The sequence below is a fragment of the Cololabis saira genome, chromosome 19, assembly GCF_033807715.1.
Source record: "Cololabis saira isolate AMF1-May2022 chromosome 19, fColSai1.1, whole genome shotgun sequence".
In the NCBI taxonomy this organism is placed as follows: domain Eukaryota; kingdom Metazoa; phylum Chordata; class Actinopteri; order Beloniformes; family Belonidae; genus Cololabis; species Cololabis saira.
Genome location: NC_084605.1, coordinates 28,997,651 through 29,014,743, shown reverse-complemented (window position 1 = coordinate 29,014,743; position 17,093 = coordinate 28,997,651). Strand labels below are relative to the sequence as shown.

The 17,093-nt window shown below is 43.8% G+C and overlaps 1 protein-coding gene across 2 annotated transcripts; it reads right to left on the bottom strand.

The window, feature by feature from the left end:
• Window positions 1-1,197: 1,197 nt before the first annotated feature.
• On the bottom strand, window positions 1,198-16,372 carry ldb3b (LIM domain binding 3b). 2 transcript variants are annotated; one of them, XM_061707788.1, is made up of 10 exons: window positions 16,351-16,369; window positions 15,881-16,218; window positions 12,365-12,516; window positions 12,057-12,132; window positions 8,698-8,720; window positions 6,562-6,759; window positions 5,292-5,315; window positions 4,232-4,401; window positions 4,072-4,108; window positions 1,198-1,862 (listed from the first exon to the last, which is right to left on the bottom strand). In XM_061707788.1, exons 2-10 carry the CDS (start codon window positions 15,974-15,976, stop codon window positions 1,766-1,768), a joined length of 873 nt encoding a protein of 290 aa, XP_061563772.1. In that variant the 5' UTR covers window positions 15,977-16,218; window positions 16,351-16,369; the 3' UTR covers window positions 1,198-1,765. The 2 variants fall into 2 exon arrangements, with proteins under 2 accessions (XP_061563772.1, XP_061563773.1); XM_061707789.1 differs by lacking the exon at window positions 5,292-5,315 and having other exon boundaries at window positions 16,351-16,372.
• Between the last annotated feature and the right edge of the window lie 721 nt (window positions 16,373-17,093).

Below are 17,093 nucleotides of genomic sequence, written 5' to 3'. Positions count from 1 at the left end.
CGCGTGTGTGCAGCTCTGCTCTGTAGACTGCGCCTTTTGGGTCGGTGCGCCATATGTATGTTTTAAATCTAAAAATGACACACAAAAATGAGGGTGCGCCTTTCCACACGGTGCGCCGAATGGTCGCGAAAATACGGTAACTTCTTTTTTTCAGTCATGGAAGAATGATAAACAGAAGAAATACATTCTTACAGAAGCATTTGAAAGTGTATGGTTACTATATTTTGTGTAGTAATGCATTTCTATGACGTTCTCATGAAAGGAGCCGATGTGAAAAACATGATTAGAAATGACATTTTTGAAAGCTACAAAAAAAATATTGAGGACATTTGAAAAACATTTCCAGGGATGAACCTGAAACCCCCCCTCTGGACTCCCTCCCGCCCCGGTTGTGCTGTCAACAGAGTACTGCGACCCGCTCTGAGTTGGCCTCCTGGTCACTGACTGATTGGTTGCCGTGACCAAAACCAGAGGTTTTTCCTCTGGCCCAGACCGGTTTGGGACCGAACCACAGCACTGGCATCTGTAGTCTCAACAATGAAGTGAAAAAGAAGGAAAAGAAAAAGACTCTCTAGTGGATTTAAAATGTTTAGACTCTGACGGGACTCTGACTAGACTGTGGCTGGACTCTGACCGGACTCTGATCGGGCCGTTGCAGGATCTCAATCCTTCCTTCAACTTCAGTCCGGTGGCCACAAATCATTAGTCCTAAAAGGCCTTAGAATTCCTAATAAAAGGCCTTAAAAATATTAATATGTCAAAAATGTATATTGTCCATTAATATATACATCAAAGGCACTATCTGATGTATGCGATGACTGGATAAAGCCCCCCCTGCAGTAGTTACACCACCAGAGAGGTAGCAGACTAGTTTTGGGAAGGGCAGGTCTTCCCACTGTGAACCACTAAAATCTGTTCATTAATAAGATTTTTTTGCAAGATTCTTCCCCTCGCCCAGTCGTCGGTGCTCCGACTGCCTGAACAGAATCATGGCTGAACAGTTTGTGACTCAGCAGCTCACGATTCTTGGCTTCCAGCACGACCACAAACACGACAGTATAAATCAAGAGGAATATGCTGGTCGTGATGTTATTTGCTGTTGGACTTGATGAGCCTGGTTCTGGCAGTTCGAGCCCCTGATTATGAACCGATATGTCTGACAATTACATTACATTGTAACAACACTCCTCCAACACATTGTTTAGATTAAAGAAAACATTTATTCACATTGATATCAGTACATTTTTTGAGTGCATTGTTTTTCTTTTTTTACAGACTGCATTCGTGGAAGTCGATAAATCTCTTCAAGTGTACTCCTGCGCCTGACGAAACTGACAAACATGCTCGTAGTGTTAAAACTCATACATTTGTTTATGCAGTTATGTTCTGGGGCATGAAAGAAACATATTTTCTGCACTTATTTGTTTGTACAACCTCCTCTTCATTTATGAGACAGAAAACTCCAATAAACAGGAAAAAAAAAAGAAAAAGAACCCCAATGTGAGATCAGGTCTTAGCAGCAGACAAATATATTTGACAAGAGCTTATAAACACGTAGCATTCTCACGCTAACATTTAATATCTCACATTCTAATGATCTAGGCTACAACGCTATCTCACATTCTTGAGGAGGTCTGTCCTCCTCCTGCTCATTTTTACCTCCATAATTTACCCCCTCTTCCTGTTAACGCTTATGCTTCTTCCCATGTTTACATGTCCTCCTCCCCTCCGTCACCTTCCTTCTCTTTATAGTCCCTCCTTCTCTTCACTCCTGGATGTTGAGGATTTGTGAAGACAGTCCCTGGTGCCAGTTCTTCAGCTTGGCGAAGCGGGGCCCTTTCACTTCCGACTCAAACTTCTCTCTGACGATGAGGAAGGAAGAGTGCACAAAACTTTCACACTATGCACATACAGTGAACAGAAATGTACAAACTGGTACCACTCTGACACTCGTCCGGTGGCTGCTTATCTTAGAAACGGCTGGCCTGACTCCGCCCACACACTGGCTCTAAGTGCCTCTAAAGCTCATGAACACCACGAGTCTCACGTGTCCAACTCGTCCAGTGTGAAACACGTGTTTGAATCACTAAACAGTGCAGTATTTGTCTGTTTGACTCTTTACATTTATTGATTCAGACATATAACAGCAGCTAAATGTGTTAGCTTCATGTCATGGTGACCGTGAAAGTCTTGCTAGGATAGACCCTGTCGCATCTCAACTGCCTCATCTTCCACCTCAGTCATGAATCTTGGTGCTCCATCGTCGTCTCCAGCCACATCAGGACATGTAGCCAGTGCCCCCTCCTCCTCCTCCTGCCTGTCTGACTGTCTCTAGCAGATGGGTGAAGATGCATTTGTAGGAACTTAAAGGGGACCTATTATGGCATCTAATACCTATTTTAAACAGGCCTTGAATGTCTCAAAAACAAGCTTTTGATTGTTTTTGCTAAATAAATTAGAAATTCAGCCTCTGAGCCATGTCTTTATCTTCTCATTCTCTAACCTCAATATCTATGCGGGATTCTGAGTGGGCGGGGCTATGATAATGAGTCACTGTGCTGATTGGCTGCCTGAATGACGCGATACACCGCTACGAAAAAATGGCGGAAGCTCCGGCCGGCGGAGTTACCGTGTCATAACTGCATGCAATGCGAGCGAGCGTCAGCGACAAAATCAATTCCATTGCTTTATTTTCTATTGGAATGTCCTAACTGGCCGCAGCGATGCAGCACGACGCGGCGTGACACGGCGTGCTGTTTTGAACTGAACATTTGTCTGACACCCTGCTTCTTCCTGTCGCTCGCGTTGAAAGCCGGTTGAAAGCGCTGTAGGAAACCGTCACGGATGAGGAACGGCTGATCCAGTTAGTTGAAATGAGAAGTTATCTCTATGATTCCTCCTCATTTCACTACAAAAACCTCAATAAAGTGGCAGCTGGCTGGAGGGAGATGGACAGCGTCCGATGTCACGTAGTGCGATGCGATAGTCGGACGCTCACATGCAGTTACACGGTGTTATAGTTGTGGGCGTGGTTTGCATTTTGGTTACGTAACGAAAATGCGCAGAATCTGAACGGCCCGTAGAAGCCTCATCAGACTGGATGGCTAATCCGGGCGGCTGTACAGACACTGCAGAATTTGGTTGCTTTCCTCCTTCTCTGAGTTGGCAGGCTGAGGGGAGACCACTTTATATATGTTAAAGCAAGAAAAAATGCGTTTTTCATAATAGGTCCCCTTTAATTGGAGCAAGGCTGCAGGTCCAGGTGGCCCTGGAGGCCTGTGTGGACCAGCTTTGTGAGAATCTGCAGCACCTGTTCAACCTGAGCCGGAGCCCGGAGAAGGGTCCATGGGTGATCTGGAAGACATCCTGCCTTCATTCATTCATTCATTCATTCATTCATTCATTCATTCATTCATTCATTCATTCATTCATTCATTCATTCATTCATTCCTCCTCTGTTAATGACTGTAGACCTGTTGCGCTAACACCACACATCATGAAAGTCCTGAAGAGACTTTCCTGGCCCACCTGAGTAAGTAAACAAGCACCTTTCAATTGCAGGTTACTTCTCTTCATGGGGCTGAAGCTGAACACGGCATCATAAACCTGCTTCAACAAACCCACCGTCACCCGGACAAAGCAGGCAGTGCTGTGAGGATCACGTTCTTTGATTTCTCCGGCGCATTTGATGCAAATCAGTCTTAGTTTTACCATGTAAGAAACCCAGAAGACACAGGAGCACCACAGGGGACTGTACTATTAGCATGCCTCCCTACTCTGTACACCTCAGACTTCTAGTACCAGTCGGAGTCCTGTCATCTGCAGAAATACCCTGCAGCTGTTGGGTGGATCAGAGACTGGGTACAGAGAACTAGTGGCCGCTTGAGCATGAGCTGAGCAGCTTCTTCAGTCAGAGGCTTCATCAGATCTGCTGCAACACAGATTACCTCTACTAAACTGCTTGCAGCTGTGTGTGATTGTTTCTGATTGTATCAAATGCTCTTTGAAAAATGGAGAGAGAGAGAGGGGGGGGGCAGCAGCTCTTCCTTCTTTCTTTAAGCCCAGACTTACCTCGACCTCTGCAGCGCTTCCTCATCTGGATCTTGCACTGCATGGATAGAAATACATACATGGGATTCAAAAGTGAGTTGTTAGCAAGATAATAACTTAACTTAATAAGCAAATAAGGGTGTGAAGAAGGAAAAATGAAAGGAGCAATCAGGGTACTGACGGTATTCAGTGCCAGTGATGTGGGCCAGCATCCTGAAGCTTTTAGACTGCAGGTTGGCAGCACGGCGAGCCCACTCAGACATGTCCTGGTTTGCCTCTCCTGGTCTGATCACTGCTTGGTACACCGGAGAAGCAACGTCTACCACCGGCTCCTTGACGGGCAGGACGCCGCTGCAGAGCAGAGACAACTCTTACACCTCTGTCTAATTCCTATAAAAGCTTAACATATGACAGCGAGTCCTCCATGAACGACAAATATCCATGATGCACTAGGGATCAAAAGGGTGCTGAACTGTAAAATTAGTTTTATTTAGAAGTGCATTTCTTATCAACTCCTTTGGTGACACCACTAGAGGACAGTAATGGGACATTTTTGCATTTGCAAAGACCTTTAGATCCCATTAGACAGTGTGTGCAGAGGCATACTGGTGTATACCAGCTCACAAAAGGTTAATATCAGAAGAAATTAAGATACACAACTCTGTGTCCCTCTGTGTCAACGTTACTTAAAGGCATTTGTTACATCAAGTTAGTTAAGTTGCAGATAGTCCCTAAAATGCAATAAATAAAGTGCAATACAGTACAAAAAATACTGGAGTGAGTTCAAGCCACGGAGGTGGAAAGTGTTCTCCAGTAGTCTTTAATGAGCATAAGAAAGTTCAGAAGTTTGCTTGAAAACCTGTGAGTGGAAAGTGGTTATATTTCCATGCCATCAAATCCCATTCAGCCGATGCTGATGCTAAAAACCCTGAACAGGATTTGCATTTTTCACTCTTCAGCCGAAGTACCTGTTATACATGTGCACACATGAAACCGAGTCCGGGACAGAGTGGTTAGCGAGTTTGTCCACCCAACACTGTGAGACTGTACATGACACATTAGAAACACATGAAAGCATGAAGTGTACAGAGGATGCAATGGGATTTTCAGACATTTTCGACGGGAGATTAGTCAGTAAGACGTGTGAAACTAGGCACAAGCTGTTATCGGGGTCGGGGCACGCAAGGTGCCATGTGTTCGGGGGGCGGGGCGGGATAGAAAAGCAACATAGCTGTACTCACGCCTTAGGAGTGCCTGCTTCTTCACTGAGGCCACGGTCAGGAGGGGAGGATGGGGAGGTGGATGGAGGAAGGCGCGGGTGTGGTTGGTTGGTTGGTTGAATGGAATGAGCAGAGGAAAGTGGGTGAAAGGCACATGGCACAGACACAGGCAGCAAAGAAGAGCCCGGACAAACACGTCTGTAGACACCCTATTTGTAGCAGCGTGGGCTTTAAGAGGCCATATTATACATCAGGGGGGTACTTCCTATTTATGTTTTTTTTTTAAATCATTGAAAAATATCTCCTGTTCTTTAACAAAGCTTGACACCTCCATAAAAGTGCCATATTTTAGTATTTTCCTCAACTTTTTTACGACACATTGTAATAATTTTCCAGACAGAGACTGAGGAGATGCTTCCCCCTTCACCATTGTGACCAATCAGCTGACCAATCAGAGCCGACTGGGCCAGTTGGAGGCGGGGCTTAAATAGATTGTAACTGAAATGGAGCAGTTCAGACAAAAGGGACAAAAAATGCCCCAGCAATGTGTAAAAACAAAAGTAATGCTTATTTAGACATTAAAACGTGAAAAATAATTTCTAATAGACCCCCATGTGCTGAAGCATAATATGGGCTCTTAGATATATGCTCTAAAGCTCTACTTTGTTTGGGTTTGGAACCTTAAAGGGCCAGTTCAACCAAATGACAGGAAAAAAAACAAAACATATAAAAGGTGATTTATAGGATCAATTTTGCTTATTTAGGTTTCAGTTTAACTTAATCTTTATTTTTTTTAAAGATATTTTTATATTCAGCAAACCTACATATTATGGAACCAAAACTGTGGTTAGGGTCAATTGAAGATGATGCTTTGAGGTAAAATACGCGTCTTTAAAACGCTCATATGGTGTGTTGGAGAGTGAGCAAATAAGTCCTTTAACAACATTTAAATGGGTTCTCACAAAAACTACTGTGTAATAGGAACTGTGAGAAAGTAGACCGCTAATCACTTCTTTAGCCTAAGTCGATACTGAATGGATTTGAAGTCTGTATAATCGGATTAGTACAAATTATAATATCTGGACTTCAGCTCCTCGGTAGATGTTTAAAATCCACCTCTGAAAGAATAAATCTTCCAGGCTGTGATCTCCAAATGTGGTTACACAAACAGGAAGTAAAAACTTTTTTGCAGTCTGGTTGAACTGACCTAATGTGTCGTGATATCGAGTGCATGAATGAAGAGATGACATAAAAGGCTGGACAGGGGATTAGTCTGGCTCTGTGATCATACCTCTCGTGTCCCTTGCCCTGTGACTGTCCCGCTATGGCATCCATGATAGCGTCCTGTGAGTACATGCTGATGGGTGTGTTGTACTGGGCGTGAACGATGGTGGCCTTTCCCCCCGGACCCCGCACCTCAATGGGCTTGTGGGTGGACAGGGCTGAGTCTTTCAGAGCTATGGGGTTGAAGCTGGGAGTGTATTCCACGCTGTCAGAGCCCGTTTGGGGAGGGGTCAGAGGTCAGCGGGTCAGGGAGGAAGGTTTGAAATGCCGTGGTGAATAGTTGAAACATGAGATGTTTGCAGATGGGGATAAGAGAGAGGGATAGGAGAGGAGGAAACAACAGAAAAAGAACCAACGTTAACGAGGGAAACCACAACATTGTGTCATCATGCAACGAGCATACAGGGGGCGCTGTGCTGCTCATAGTTCCATCTTAAATGTCCATGTACACACACAAAAAAATAGGGAATACATTTAAAAGAATTATTCAAAGAGAATTTGCTTTTGTTGAGGAAACTGAGTCATTTTTTTTACAATTTTTTATCTTATATTTCTGACTGACATAACAGCTAAGATAAGGAACTTGCTACTGTTTTCAACAGCATTGTAAATTTCTAGTTTTATTCAAATTTTCTATAAATGTTTACTCCCTCACAGATAAGATTTATTTTGAAATACATCATCATGAAGTTGTACGTATGAATAGAGCATTCCAAAGTAGGCAGACTTTTTTCCTTTTCTGGTGTCTAAAAGTGATGATGTTTTAGTATTTCAGTAATATTTCAGTATTTTGTCACGTACATCTTAGTAATTAAATGTCAGAAAATACATGCCAACATTGTTACACTACTTTAGACATGAGGAAAACTGAGAAAATGCAATTCTGAGGGTGACCAACGGTAAGATACCAGCCTTCTACTGCTTTAAAGGTTCAGTGCATATTACTTCATACAGCGGCAAACATTTGTTTGATTTGTGAATATAAAGTGATGGAATCGTGATCTCATTGAGAGTGCAGGTAGTTTCTGTCATAATTCATGCTTGTGTTTTGTATCTCATCAAACCATGTGTCATCATATCAAGTCCCTGCTATGAAGCAGACAAAGTGATATGATATCAGGCAATGTTGTGATTTTTTTTCCCCCTCATTTTCCCTCCATAGAGAAAATGCAGATCTATTGCAACACCCTGCGTTTTGTAAAACTGGTGTTTTATTGAGACTTTTGGGCGTTCTGTATATTATTCTGAATATTGTATGTTAAGCATGTGCACCCTCTAGCGGTTGTATCAGGAAACGCATGGTCATAAAGGGCCATCAAGTCCGAAATAGTGTAATATTTGGCTTTTTTTCTAAGCTCATACGATGTGTGGCATACACTTTTAATATTTGACACATCTGGTATTTCATGTGGAAATAGCCACAGCACAGAAAAAAAGAGGCTTTTACTCTGAAACTTGAAGAACACCATTTAAAGCTAACATGAATCCAGAAAAAACATGCTAATATTAAAACAAGCTGCAGTGCACACCACCCAGATAATACTCCATACAAACACAGAGGTAAGAAGCAGACATTTCACTGCCACTGTGCATTAATACCATGAAAACAGCTCCATCAGAGGAGGAAAACAGTTCCGCTTTTAAATGAATACTTTAGATTAAGTTTAAAAGTATCAGCTATTACCTGAAGCACTCATTTTTGGTGTATTTATTTCGATGAGCTCATGTGTAATAACTATTTTGTGAATAAAAGTACACTACATTATTTACGGCGCTGTTTCCAAGTATTTTGACTCTTTTCAGTTAACTTTATGAATTAAAAAGCAGAAACTTTGTTCAATAACTTGCACTGAATTGGAGAAATAAAAACATCACACCAAAAGTACTCAAGCCGAGTTTATCATCTTACGTTGCTCTTCTGGGGCCAGATGCTGTTAATGGCACATTATAAATGTTCAGCTTGTGAGTCATTGTTGTGTTTTATTCACCGTTTGGAGGTTTTGAAGAAGCATAAATGTTTAGTTCAAATCACACACAACCTTCACTTCACACCAAGATTAACACAAGTCTTAAAAATAAACGTCTATCTTTAATGAAGTGTACTTCATGCACGCGACATGCTGAGAAATATGATAGTACTGACTTTGCAGCTGTGTTTGCGATAACCTGAAACACACCAGAGAAGTGGAGAGGGAGAGACAAAGAGGAAGAGAAGGACATGAATCACCGCGTTGTTGTGGGACAACAATAGACCTGCGTTTGTACTCGGAAACTATCCAAGCCCGGCTCCTCTGTAATCCCGTGTACAGGTCGGGATAGCTGTCATTTATTGGTTCCCCTTTCATCCCCAGGAGTGACTGACAAGAGCAGGAGTCTGTCGGTCACCTGACGCAGACCAGGAGGGGTTGCAGGGACGCTTTTAGCCCAGAACAGACAGAAATATACACAAACAGAGCACGAACCACCAGATCCAGTCACGTCAGAGCCAGAACATGCACCCCGTTACTGGACAGTACCTGTCACTCACACAGGACTGTAACGGTGTGAGGGAGTTCACCTCAAAATAATCATTATTATAATTATAAAACTCCTACACTCATCCGAAGTAGAACTGTAAAGTTTCTAATACATATCAAGTACATTATACAATCATAATATTTAATTTAATTTCACGTTGCTCCTTTAATTCATGCAACTTTATTTAAATGATATATCTCAGATCATGGCTTTATGGGCTGTAAGTTTGTCTGTGAGTCTTTTACCAATAGATGAATGAAGTGCCAGATAAATATTCATGTAAAATTTAATGACTTAAAGTTACCGTGTCTAGCATTAAATGGCAAATTCAGTCGTTAGGTAACCAAGTTCTGTCAGTCTCAGTAAAAAAAAAAAGTTATTCTTTAATAGCACTTTTTCTTATTTTAACCGTGTTGAGTGAAAGTGACGGATGTGCTCTGGTACAGTAGGTAAAGTCAGGCATTCCCGGTGTGGGGCTGCGGGTGGGGGTGGGGGTGGGTGACCTATCTCAGGTATGTCATTCAGGGGACGTGGATGTGAAACCGGAGCGGAACGTTCCATGACTGCTGGAAACAGCTGCTCCGTTCCCGTCCGGGTGCCCGTGTTCTCGGCGAGCCGGAGCCACTTGGATCAGGCCGCCGCCAATGTTCCTCGCTGAGCCCAGAACGCGTTTCCTGATCCCTGACTTACGTGCGTTTGGCTGAATTAGCCGGGCTCCAGAGGGGAAACGCATCAGCAGAGACCGACACCGGGGAGGATGTGCCAGACGCCCAGGAACATACGAGAGGCCGAAGCCTCTGTCTGAAACCGAGATGCAATACTGCTGCGTGCCAAATGCCAAGGCATTTTCTCAACCGTAACAGCACAAAGATAAATACCGTATTTTCTGGACTATAAGCCGCTACTTTTTTCATAGGTTTTGAACCGTGCGGCTTATACAAAGGTGCGGCTATTCTGTGGATTTTTCTTCCACCGCTCGGGGCACTCTAACCGGAATTAGAATAAAAACTAAGACAAAATAAATGCAAAGAAGAATATGCTACTTCTTCTTTAGCAGATAGAAGTAGGTAGAAGCAGATTTCAAACAGATAAATAGATAAATAAATACTGGTTATTTTATCTTGGTTCTGTCCCGTTTTAATCAGCAAAGTTGCTGCCGTGTTAAAAGACACTGTTAGGAAAGGATCTATTTAGGTACAAACATGTACATCATTTACAGTTCAAAATAGTTCTGTACATGTAGTAAATGTCTAATCTAACAACATAAATATTTGCGGCTTGCATATCTTTTTTTTTAAATAGAGTGGATGCGGCTTATATGCAGGTGCGGCTTGCATATCTTTTTTTTAATTGTTTTTTTACAAATAGAGTGGATGCGGCTTATATGCAGGTGCGGCTTGCATATCTTTTTTTTTAAATAGAGCGGATGCGGCTTATATGCAGGTGCGGCTTGTATATCTTTTTTTTATTGTTTTTTTACAAATAGAGTGGGTGCGGCTTATATACAGGTGCGGCTTATAGTCCAGAAAATACGGTATTTAGAATTCAAACAAGGTTTTTGTGTGGAGTTTACATGTTCTCCCCGTGTTATAATGTGCTGTGATCTATCCTCACAAAAACATGCAACAGTCCTGGGCTACACATGCCCCCACTGGCCGGCCGGGGAGCCAGATGGGGTGGGGGGGATCTTCCACGCGCTACGTCCGGCCAGAGAAGCCCCACCTGTCTGGTGAAAAGAAGCTGCTCACTCCTCCAGTAAGGAGGAGACTTGAGCTCAGTGTAGGGCCTCCCGGGGTTGGTAGAGGGAGACTAATGCCTGGGACTGACTTACAGAAGGTAGGAGCACTCGGTGATGAAATGGGAAAAACAATCTGGGATAAAAAATTTTTTTTTAAAAGAATTCAAACGAAGCAATGAGACACTTGAGTCTCAAATCTACCGGCAAAAAAAATCCACAAATAAAAAATTGAACTGCCGCTATCCTGTTATCGTTGATGCAGGCCAGACGCGTCAGTGTAGACCAGGGGTCGGCAACCCGAAATGTTGAAAGAGCCATATTGGATCAAAAACACAAAAAACAAATATGTCTGGAGCCGCAAAACATTAAGTCTTGTATAAGCCTTAGAATGAAGGCAACACATGCTGAATGTTTCTATATTAGTAATAACTGGGGGAAGATTTTTTTTTTTATTATGCACTTCGAGAAAAAAGTCAAAATGTTGAAAAAAAGTCAAAATTTCAAGAAAAAAGTCGAAATGTCGAGATTAAAAAGGAAAAGAAAAAGGAAGAAAGAGAAAAAAAGGAAAAAAAAGAAAAAGGGAAAAAGAAGAAAAAAAAGGTCAAACATTTTTGAAAAAGCTTCAGGAGCCACTAGGGCGGCGCTAAAGAGCTGCATGCGGCTCTAGAGCCGCGGGTTGCCGACCCCTGGTGTGGACGGTCTTAAAATGACATCAGTCCTCTTGTGAGGTTATAGGAAGTGTTTTATATCTGGCAGTTAAAACGTGCTCAAGCGAAGAGATCCCTCCAGCAGGTGATGCGATAATCCCTGGCCTAAACCGCATCATTTATCAGGGGAGATACAGGTGAGTAAAGGCTCACTGGGGTATTGTACTCTTTGGCCCTGGATGAGCTTTTCCTGGAGGGAAAACATTTGTTTAGCAGGATCTTGGCCCCCCCCTTTAAATACCCCCTGGAAAATATCTCTCATTGTGTCTCTTTAAAAATACGTGGAAATGTCAACACGAAACCGACATGTAGTCAGAATCAAATGTTTTGAACCTGCTGCTTTAGTATCTTCCTCTCTCCTGGTTAACCTTTGCTGCCCTGCAGCCGTCCTGCCTGGAGCTGAGATGTGAATATTTCACACTAGGGGGCAGCACACAACAGTTGCGCTGATATTTATAGAATCAAGTACAGGACAAGAACAGAAGTGACATCTGACACATACAAAGACTTCAGTGTAGGTTTATAAAGGTGCTGCTGTACCTTTTGGTGTGGGATGACGGGCATGGGAGAGTCCATTCTTGAGCTTGGTGTGTGAAGTAGCGTCGGGCGTCTTGATCTATAAAGTAAACGGTAGATGTGTTTTCCTTTTTTTGACCTTTGGATGCTTAAAAGACAATTGTTTGGAGGCAGAGAATCTTTTCTGGATTCAACGGGATCTGAGGACATTGAGGATGGTTTTATGAACCAATCTGAGCGAGACTGAAACTTATGTGAAGGGGATTCTGCCCGACTCGAGCTCCGTCTACATGAGTTTGCTGCAGTGGGTGGTTGGGGTGTTGGGTGCTTACTTCATCATTGAGAGCGCAAGTTTGTGGACGGCAGACTTGATCTTGTTCTGAGCCTCCAGGTGCGTCATCCCCTCGGTGCTGACCCCGTCGATGGCAGAGATGATGTCACCCGTGATCAGGGTGCCACCCGCCGCCTTGCTGCCCTGAGTTATCTGTGGGAGGGGAGTTAATGGAGCATATTACACTGGGAGCAGTGGAAAAACACACACATCCACTTAGACATTAAAATTGACGTGATTCATATGCATCCGACATGAACTTGCAGGGGCGGGTGTGGAATTGAAAATGGGATCTTTGATGCATGCTAAGAAAAAAAACTTGAAATGTAAATTAAGATTAAAATTCTTTTCTTAATCGTGTCTCTATCCAGAAGCGTGTCAAGCTTCAGATGACGTGAGGCGAAGCACCTCAGTCTTATTTATCAGCGTTAGACAAACGCTGATGAGGCAAAAAGGGCTAATCATTAAAAGTGTTTACACTTTATGTTTCCAGTGAGTCTTTTGATGAGATAAGAAGCAACGCTCAAGGATCTGTGATCAGAGTGTTTTTTTTTTTTTAAAGATTTTATTTTGGGCTCTAGTGGCCCTTTATTGAGATGCAGACTGGAAAGGGGTAGAGAGAGAGAATGGGGAAGACATGCAGCAAAGGTGCGCGGGCTGGATTCGAACCCGCGACTGCTGCAGGAGGAGGACTGTAGCCTCAGTATATGAGCCGCCGCTTAACCCACTGCGCCACCGAGCGGCCCCAAAGTGGTTTTTGCATTTCTTTCTTGGGTCAGCATTGTTGGCTCACAGCGGGGAGGTTGTGGATCTGAATCCCGACTGGAGTCTCACATGCACGCGTGGCTTTTCTATGTGCACTCCATATCTTCTCCCACAGTCCAGATCACTCTTGGCTCTGTAATGTAATTCATGGTGACAGCGAGCATGTCTTGTTTGCCTGTGTGTGGCCCCGAGCTGGTGCCGGAGACCCGTCCAGCCGGGAGACGCTCCAGCAGCAGCGGAGCAACGTCAGAGGCCGAGGCAGGACCGGGAGGCAACTCCCTGATACCTGATATCAGTATTAACCCTTCCTAGATCGACCCTCCGTCTCTATAATACCTGCAGGAGCGGCAAAATCCACACTTCAGTTGCTAAACTATGTAAAACAAGTTGAAGTGAGCTCACCGACTTACAGTGTCGAGTCTAGACTTACAGTCAGCTCGTTAAAGAGTTAAAAATAAGCGATGCTTTTGATGCTTCACTGTGACTGACTTCACTAAGTCCCCCTCCCTCGCCCCACACTCTCTCTCTCTCTCTCACACACACACACACCTGCTGCTGACATTCACACTGACATTCAAGGCTTCCCTGCTTGATTTGTATTAAAAGAGAATGAATTCATTTAAGTTTTTACAGCTGACCTTGAACATAACAATGTCAGACAACCTGTTCTCCCCCTCCTCCTCCTCCTCCTCCCTTTCGTCTGCTTTTCTGAACCTGTCTACCTTTGGGTTTTTACATTCAAGCCTAGGAGCTGCAGGAAAAACAATCAGGGGGGAAAGAAACAATCTCTCCGAACTGCTGTGGTGTAACAAACACGACACGGCGTGCCTGATGTTTTCATGAATGATTATATACGTTTCAGATGTGTCGGCTGACGCACCGGAGATGAGAATGAAGGATGATCGTTTGAAAGCTGCATAAATATATGTTAAAAGATTCATGTTTTCTTTTAATAACATGGTTGTTTAAAAGTTACAAATGTTTGAGCATTAAATACATACAAATGATGTATTTTCAGTATTTTTCATGGGTATGTATCTTGAGTCACTAGCCAATCAGAGGGCAGAGAGCTGTTTTCATTCATGTATAAATATCTGGCCTCCTGATAGCTCGTAAATAGCTTCATGGACCTCCCTGGGGGGAAGCACTGGCTTTTTTAAACACACAATCTCATTAATAATAACCTGAAATCAGTGTACGGTGTCACCCGTTAAACGTCGTGTTCCTCCCCCAGCAGCATGTGAGGAATCCACTGTCTTCATTTCTTTTTCTTTTCTTAGTTCTTGGCAAAAGTCGGCAGGAAATCCAAACCGAGTCGGCGTTACGTCAAACTGTAATGTCACCCCGAGCCCGTCAAGTGGAGCTGCAGTGTTTTATGTTAACCAGCCAGGGTCCACCCCGGCCAGGGCATGAACACAAATGGGGCACAGATCAGAGAGAGACCCCCCCCCCCCCCCCCTCCCTTTGCCCTGGATGACTCAGACCGGGATCAGAGGACAATAAAGCAACACATGTCAATAAAACGCATCCAGCTGAGCTTCAGGCAGCACGGCAGAGTGGGGAGGTGGAGATGTTAGCGCTGGTTTCCACTCCACAGGTGAGCGCCCCACCTTCCACCCCTCGGCCCCCCCGAGCCCTCCCGCCTCCTGCCCCTCCAGGCTGAACATGACACTAACTAGCAGCCAGGAATTAAGCTTACTAAAGGTAACACAAGCTCCCATCAGCCTCCTCACCTCACCGCTGTTCCATTCCTTCCCATCCATCCCTCCATCCATCCCTCCATCCATCTCTCCATCCATCCATCCATGCATCCATACATCCATCCATACATCTCTCTGACGCTATTTAAAGCGAAGGCTGAGAATATACCAGCGGTCCTGGCAGAGACGGACCCAATCTATGCTCAGCTGATCTGTACACTGAAATATTTATGTAATCTAAACTCATGATAGACAATTAAAATAAATAAATAAATCAAAACTACAAAGTAACTTTTAAGCTAATAAATCTTTGCTGCAAGAAGTTTTTTTTTTTTTTAGTAGATTCAACAGTTTAATTAGTATCAATTTGATCAATTATTACCAACTAAACTAGATTTCCATTTGACTTCATTAAAATGCAATCACAACTGATCAATGAAATGAATTCAAAGTGTTTATTTAAGCCTGTTTTTCTTTCATCAGCGATGTGAAAGAGCACCAATATCAGTAACAGTTAGCTGTTCCCCCGGTGAGTTGATCCCTGTCCCTCCACCGCAGGGCTATTCTGGACATCTCTGTGGAGAACACATCGCTGCCGCTCCGTCATCATCTCATAGAGGCCACGTTACATAACAGCGACATCACACGCGCACTAATCGCACCTGCGCGCACGCACGCTGGTGCACATTTAAAGTCTGCCCATGCATCGTTACGGGTAAAGGGTCAAATCTGGGCACATTTTGGTTTGTGAAACCAGGTTAGGGCGCATCGGTCAAAGGTCACTGCCAGAGGTGCTTTAATAGATGAACTATCGTAGTGGTTGGATTTCCGGATCTTATTTTTATTTATTTACTTACTTTATGGCGTTATCATCAGAATTATTTGTTTAGAAGGGAAACGATTATAGATCTGTGTCTGATTAGTTTGGAAGTATCAGAAATGATCAGAAATGATCAGTTTCAGTTTTGGTTGTTAACGACTGAACAAAACCACACGGCCTCCTGCTCTCTCTTTATTTATCATTTGCTTCATCAAATCAAATATATCCTTACCCTGGAGATGGTGAGCGGCATATTGAAGTCCTTTCCTCCCTGTAGTCTGAAGCCCCACGGAGCGGGGCCATTCAGAGTCACTTGGTATGTACTCATCTTCTGTTAAATGTCAGCACTCCTCCTGCTGCAAACTCCTCGTGTCCGTGCGCTCTCTACCTCCGGTTTGCCGTGCCCTCCCGCTGCTATCCTTTTGTCCCGGTCGGTGCCTTTTCTGGTCGCTCGTCCACAGTCAGCCCCCGGCTTCACGAGCGTGTCTCCTGCTCTGCTCCCAGCTCTCGGGACAAACACCCTGGGGCGGTGTTGGTGCTGCTGAGTGGGTGGGTCAGGTGCTGTGGAACCTATGAGACACACAAATGGACACCAGAGGCACACGCAAGTATGCAGATACACACACACACACGCACACGCACGCACGCACACGCGCGCACACACACACACACACACAGAGGAGAGTGCAGAGCAAAGCTTACCTTCGAATTCAAACACTATCAGGAAAACATCAAGGTTACGAGGTCGCAAAGTCTTAAAAGTCAACATTAAACGTCACATGAAAGTGGAAAGAGGTTTTTCTTGCCTGTAGGGTTGCCGAGGTTGAGGGACAGACAGACTAAGAATAGCTGAGACTGGCAGAGACACAGGGGCCCGGGCCCCGTATATGGCCTGTAACACGAAGCCCCAGAATGCTTCACTGCCGATTCACATCGCTAATATAGACCCCTCTTACTGCAACACATTCTTTCTCTCTCTATCTCCTCCTCTTAGCATTATCGCTTTATGCTGCCAGCAGGCTGCTATCTGTTATCAGTCGTGGTGTGCTGATGACATTCACTTTTCTATCGTGCCGTGTTTTCTTCTGCTTCAGAAAGGAAATAACAAATTAGCCTGAGTCCATTCACTGGAAACACCCTGCAACCTGATTAGACTGTGTGAGTGTGTGTGTGTGTGTGTGTGTGTGTGTGTGTGTGTGTGAGTGTCATGTGGAGCATTTTAATTAGCAGCCAGCACAGCTGTTAAAGTTAAATGAACACATACAGCAGATGCTGATTAATATTTTTTAATATCAAATCTTTATATCGAAATTTGTTACAAACGCGTCAAAACTGAAAAGATGTGAGGAAATGTAACGGTAAAAAAGGATTTTTCAATTTTCTGAAAGCATCATCACTTTTTCCATCTAACTCTCAACAAGAAGTGAATGATATTATTTCTTAAT

Bases quoted from the DNA above. Each gene is read 5' to 3' on its own strand.
- ldb3b (XM_061707788.1), bottom strand. From the start codon at position 15,976: ATGAGTACATACCAAGTGACTCTGAATGGCCCCGCTCCGTGGGGCTTC. The intron at 6,760-8,697 runs GTCAGTACTATC...GGGCTCTGACAG, and splicing joins ATCGCAAACACAGCTGCAAA to CGTGGAATACACTCCCAGCT. The intron at 5,316-6,561 runs GTATGATCACAG...CCGTGGCCTCAG, and splicing joins CAGGGCAAGGGACACGAGAG to TGAAGAAGCAGGCACTCCTA.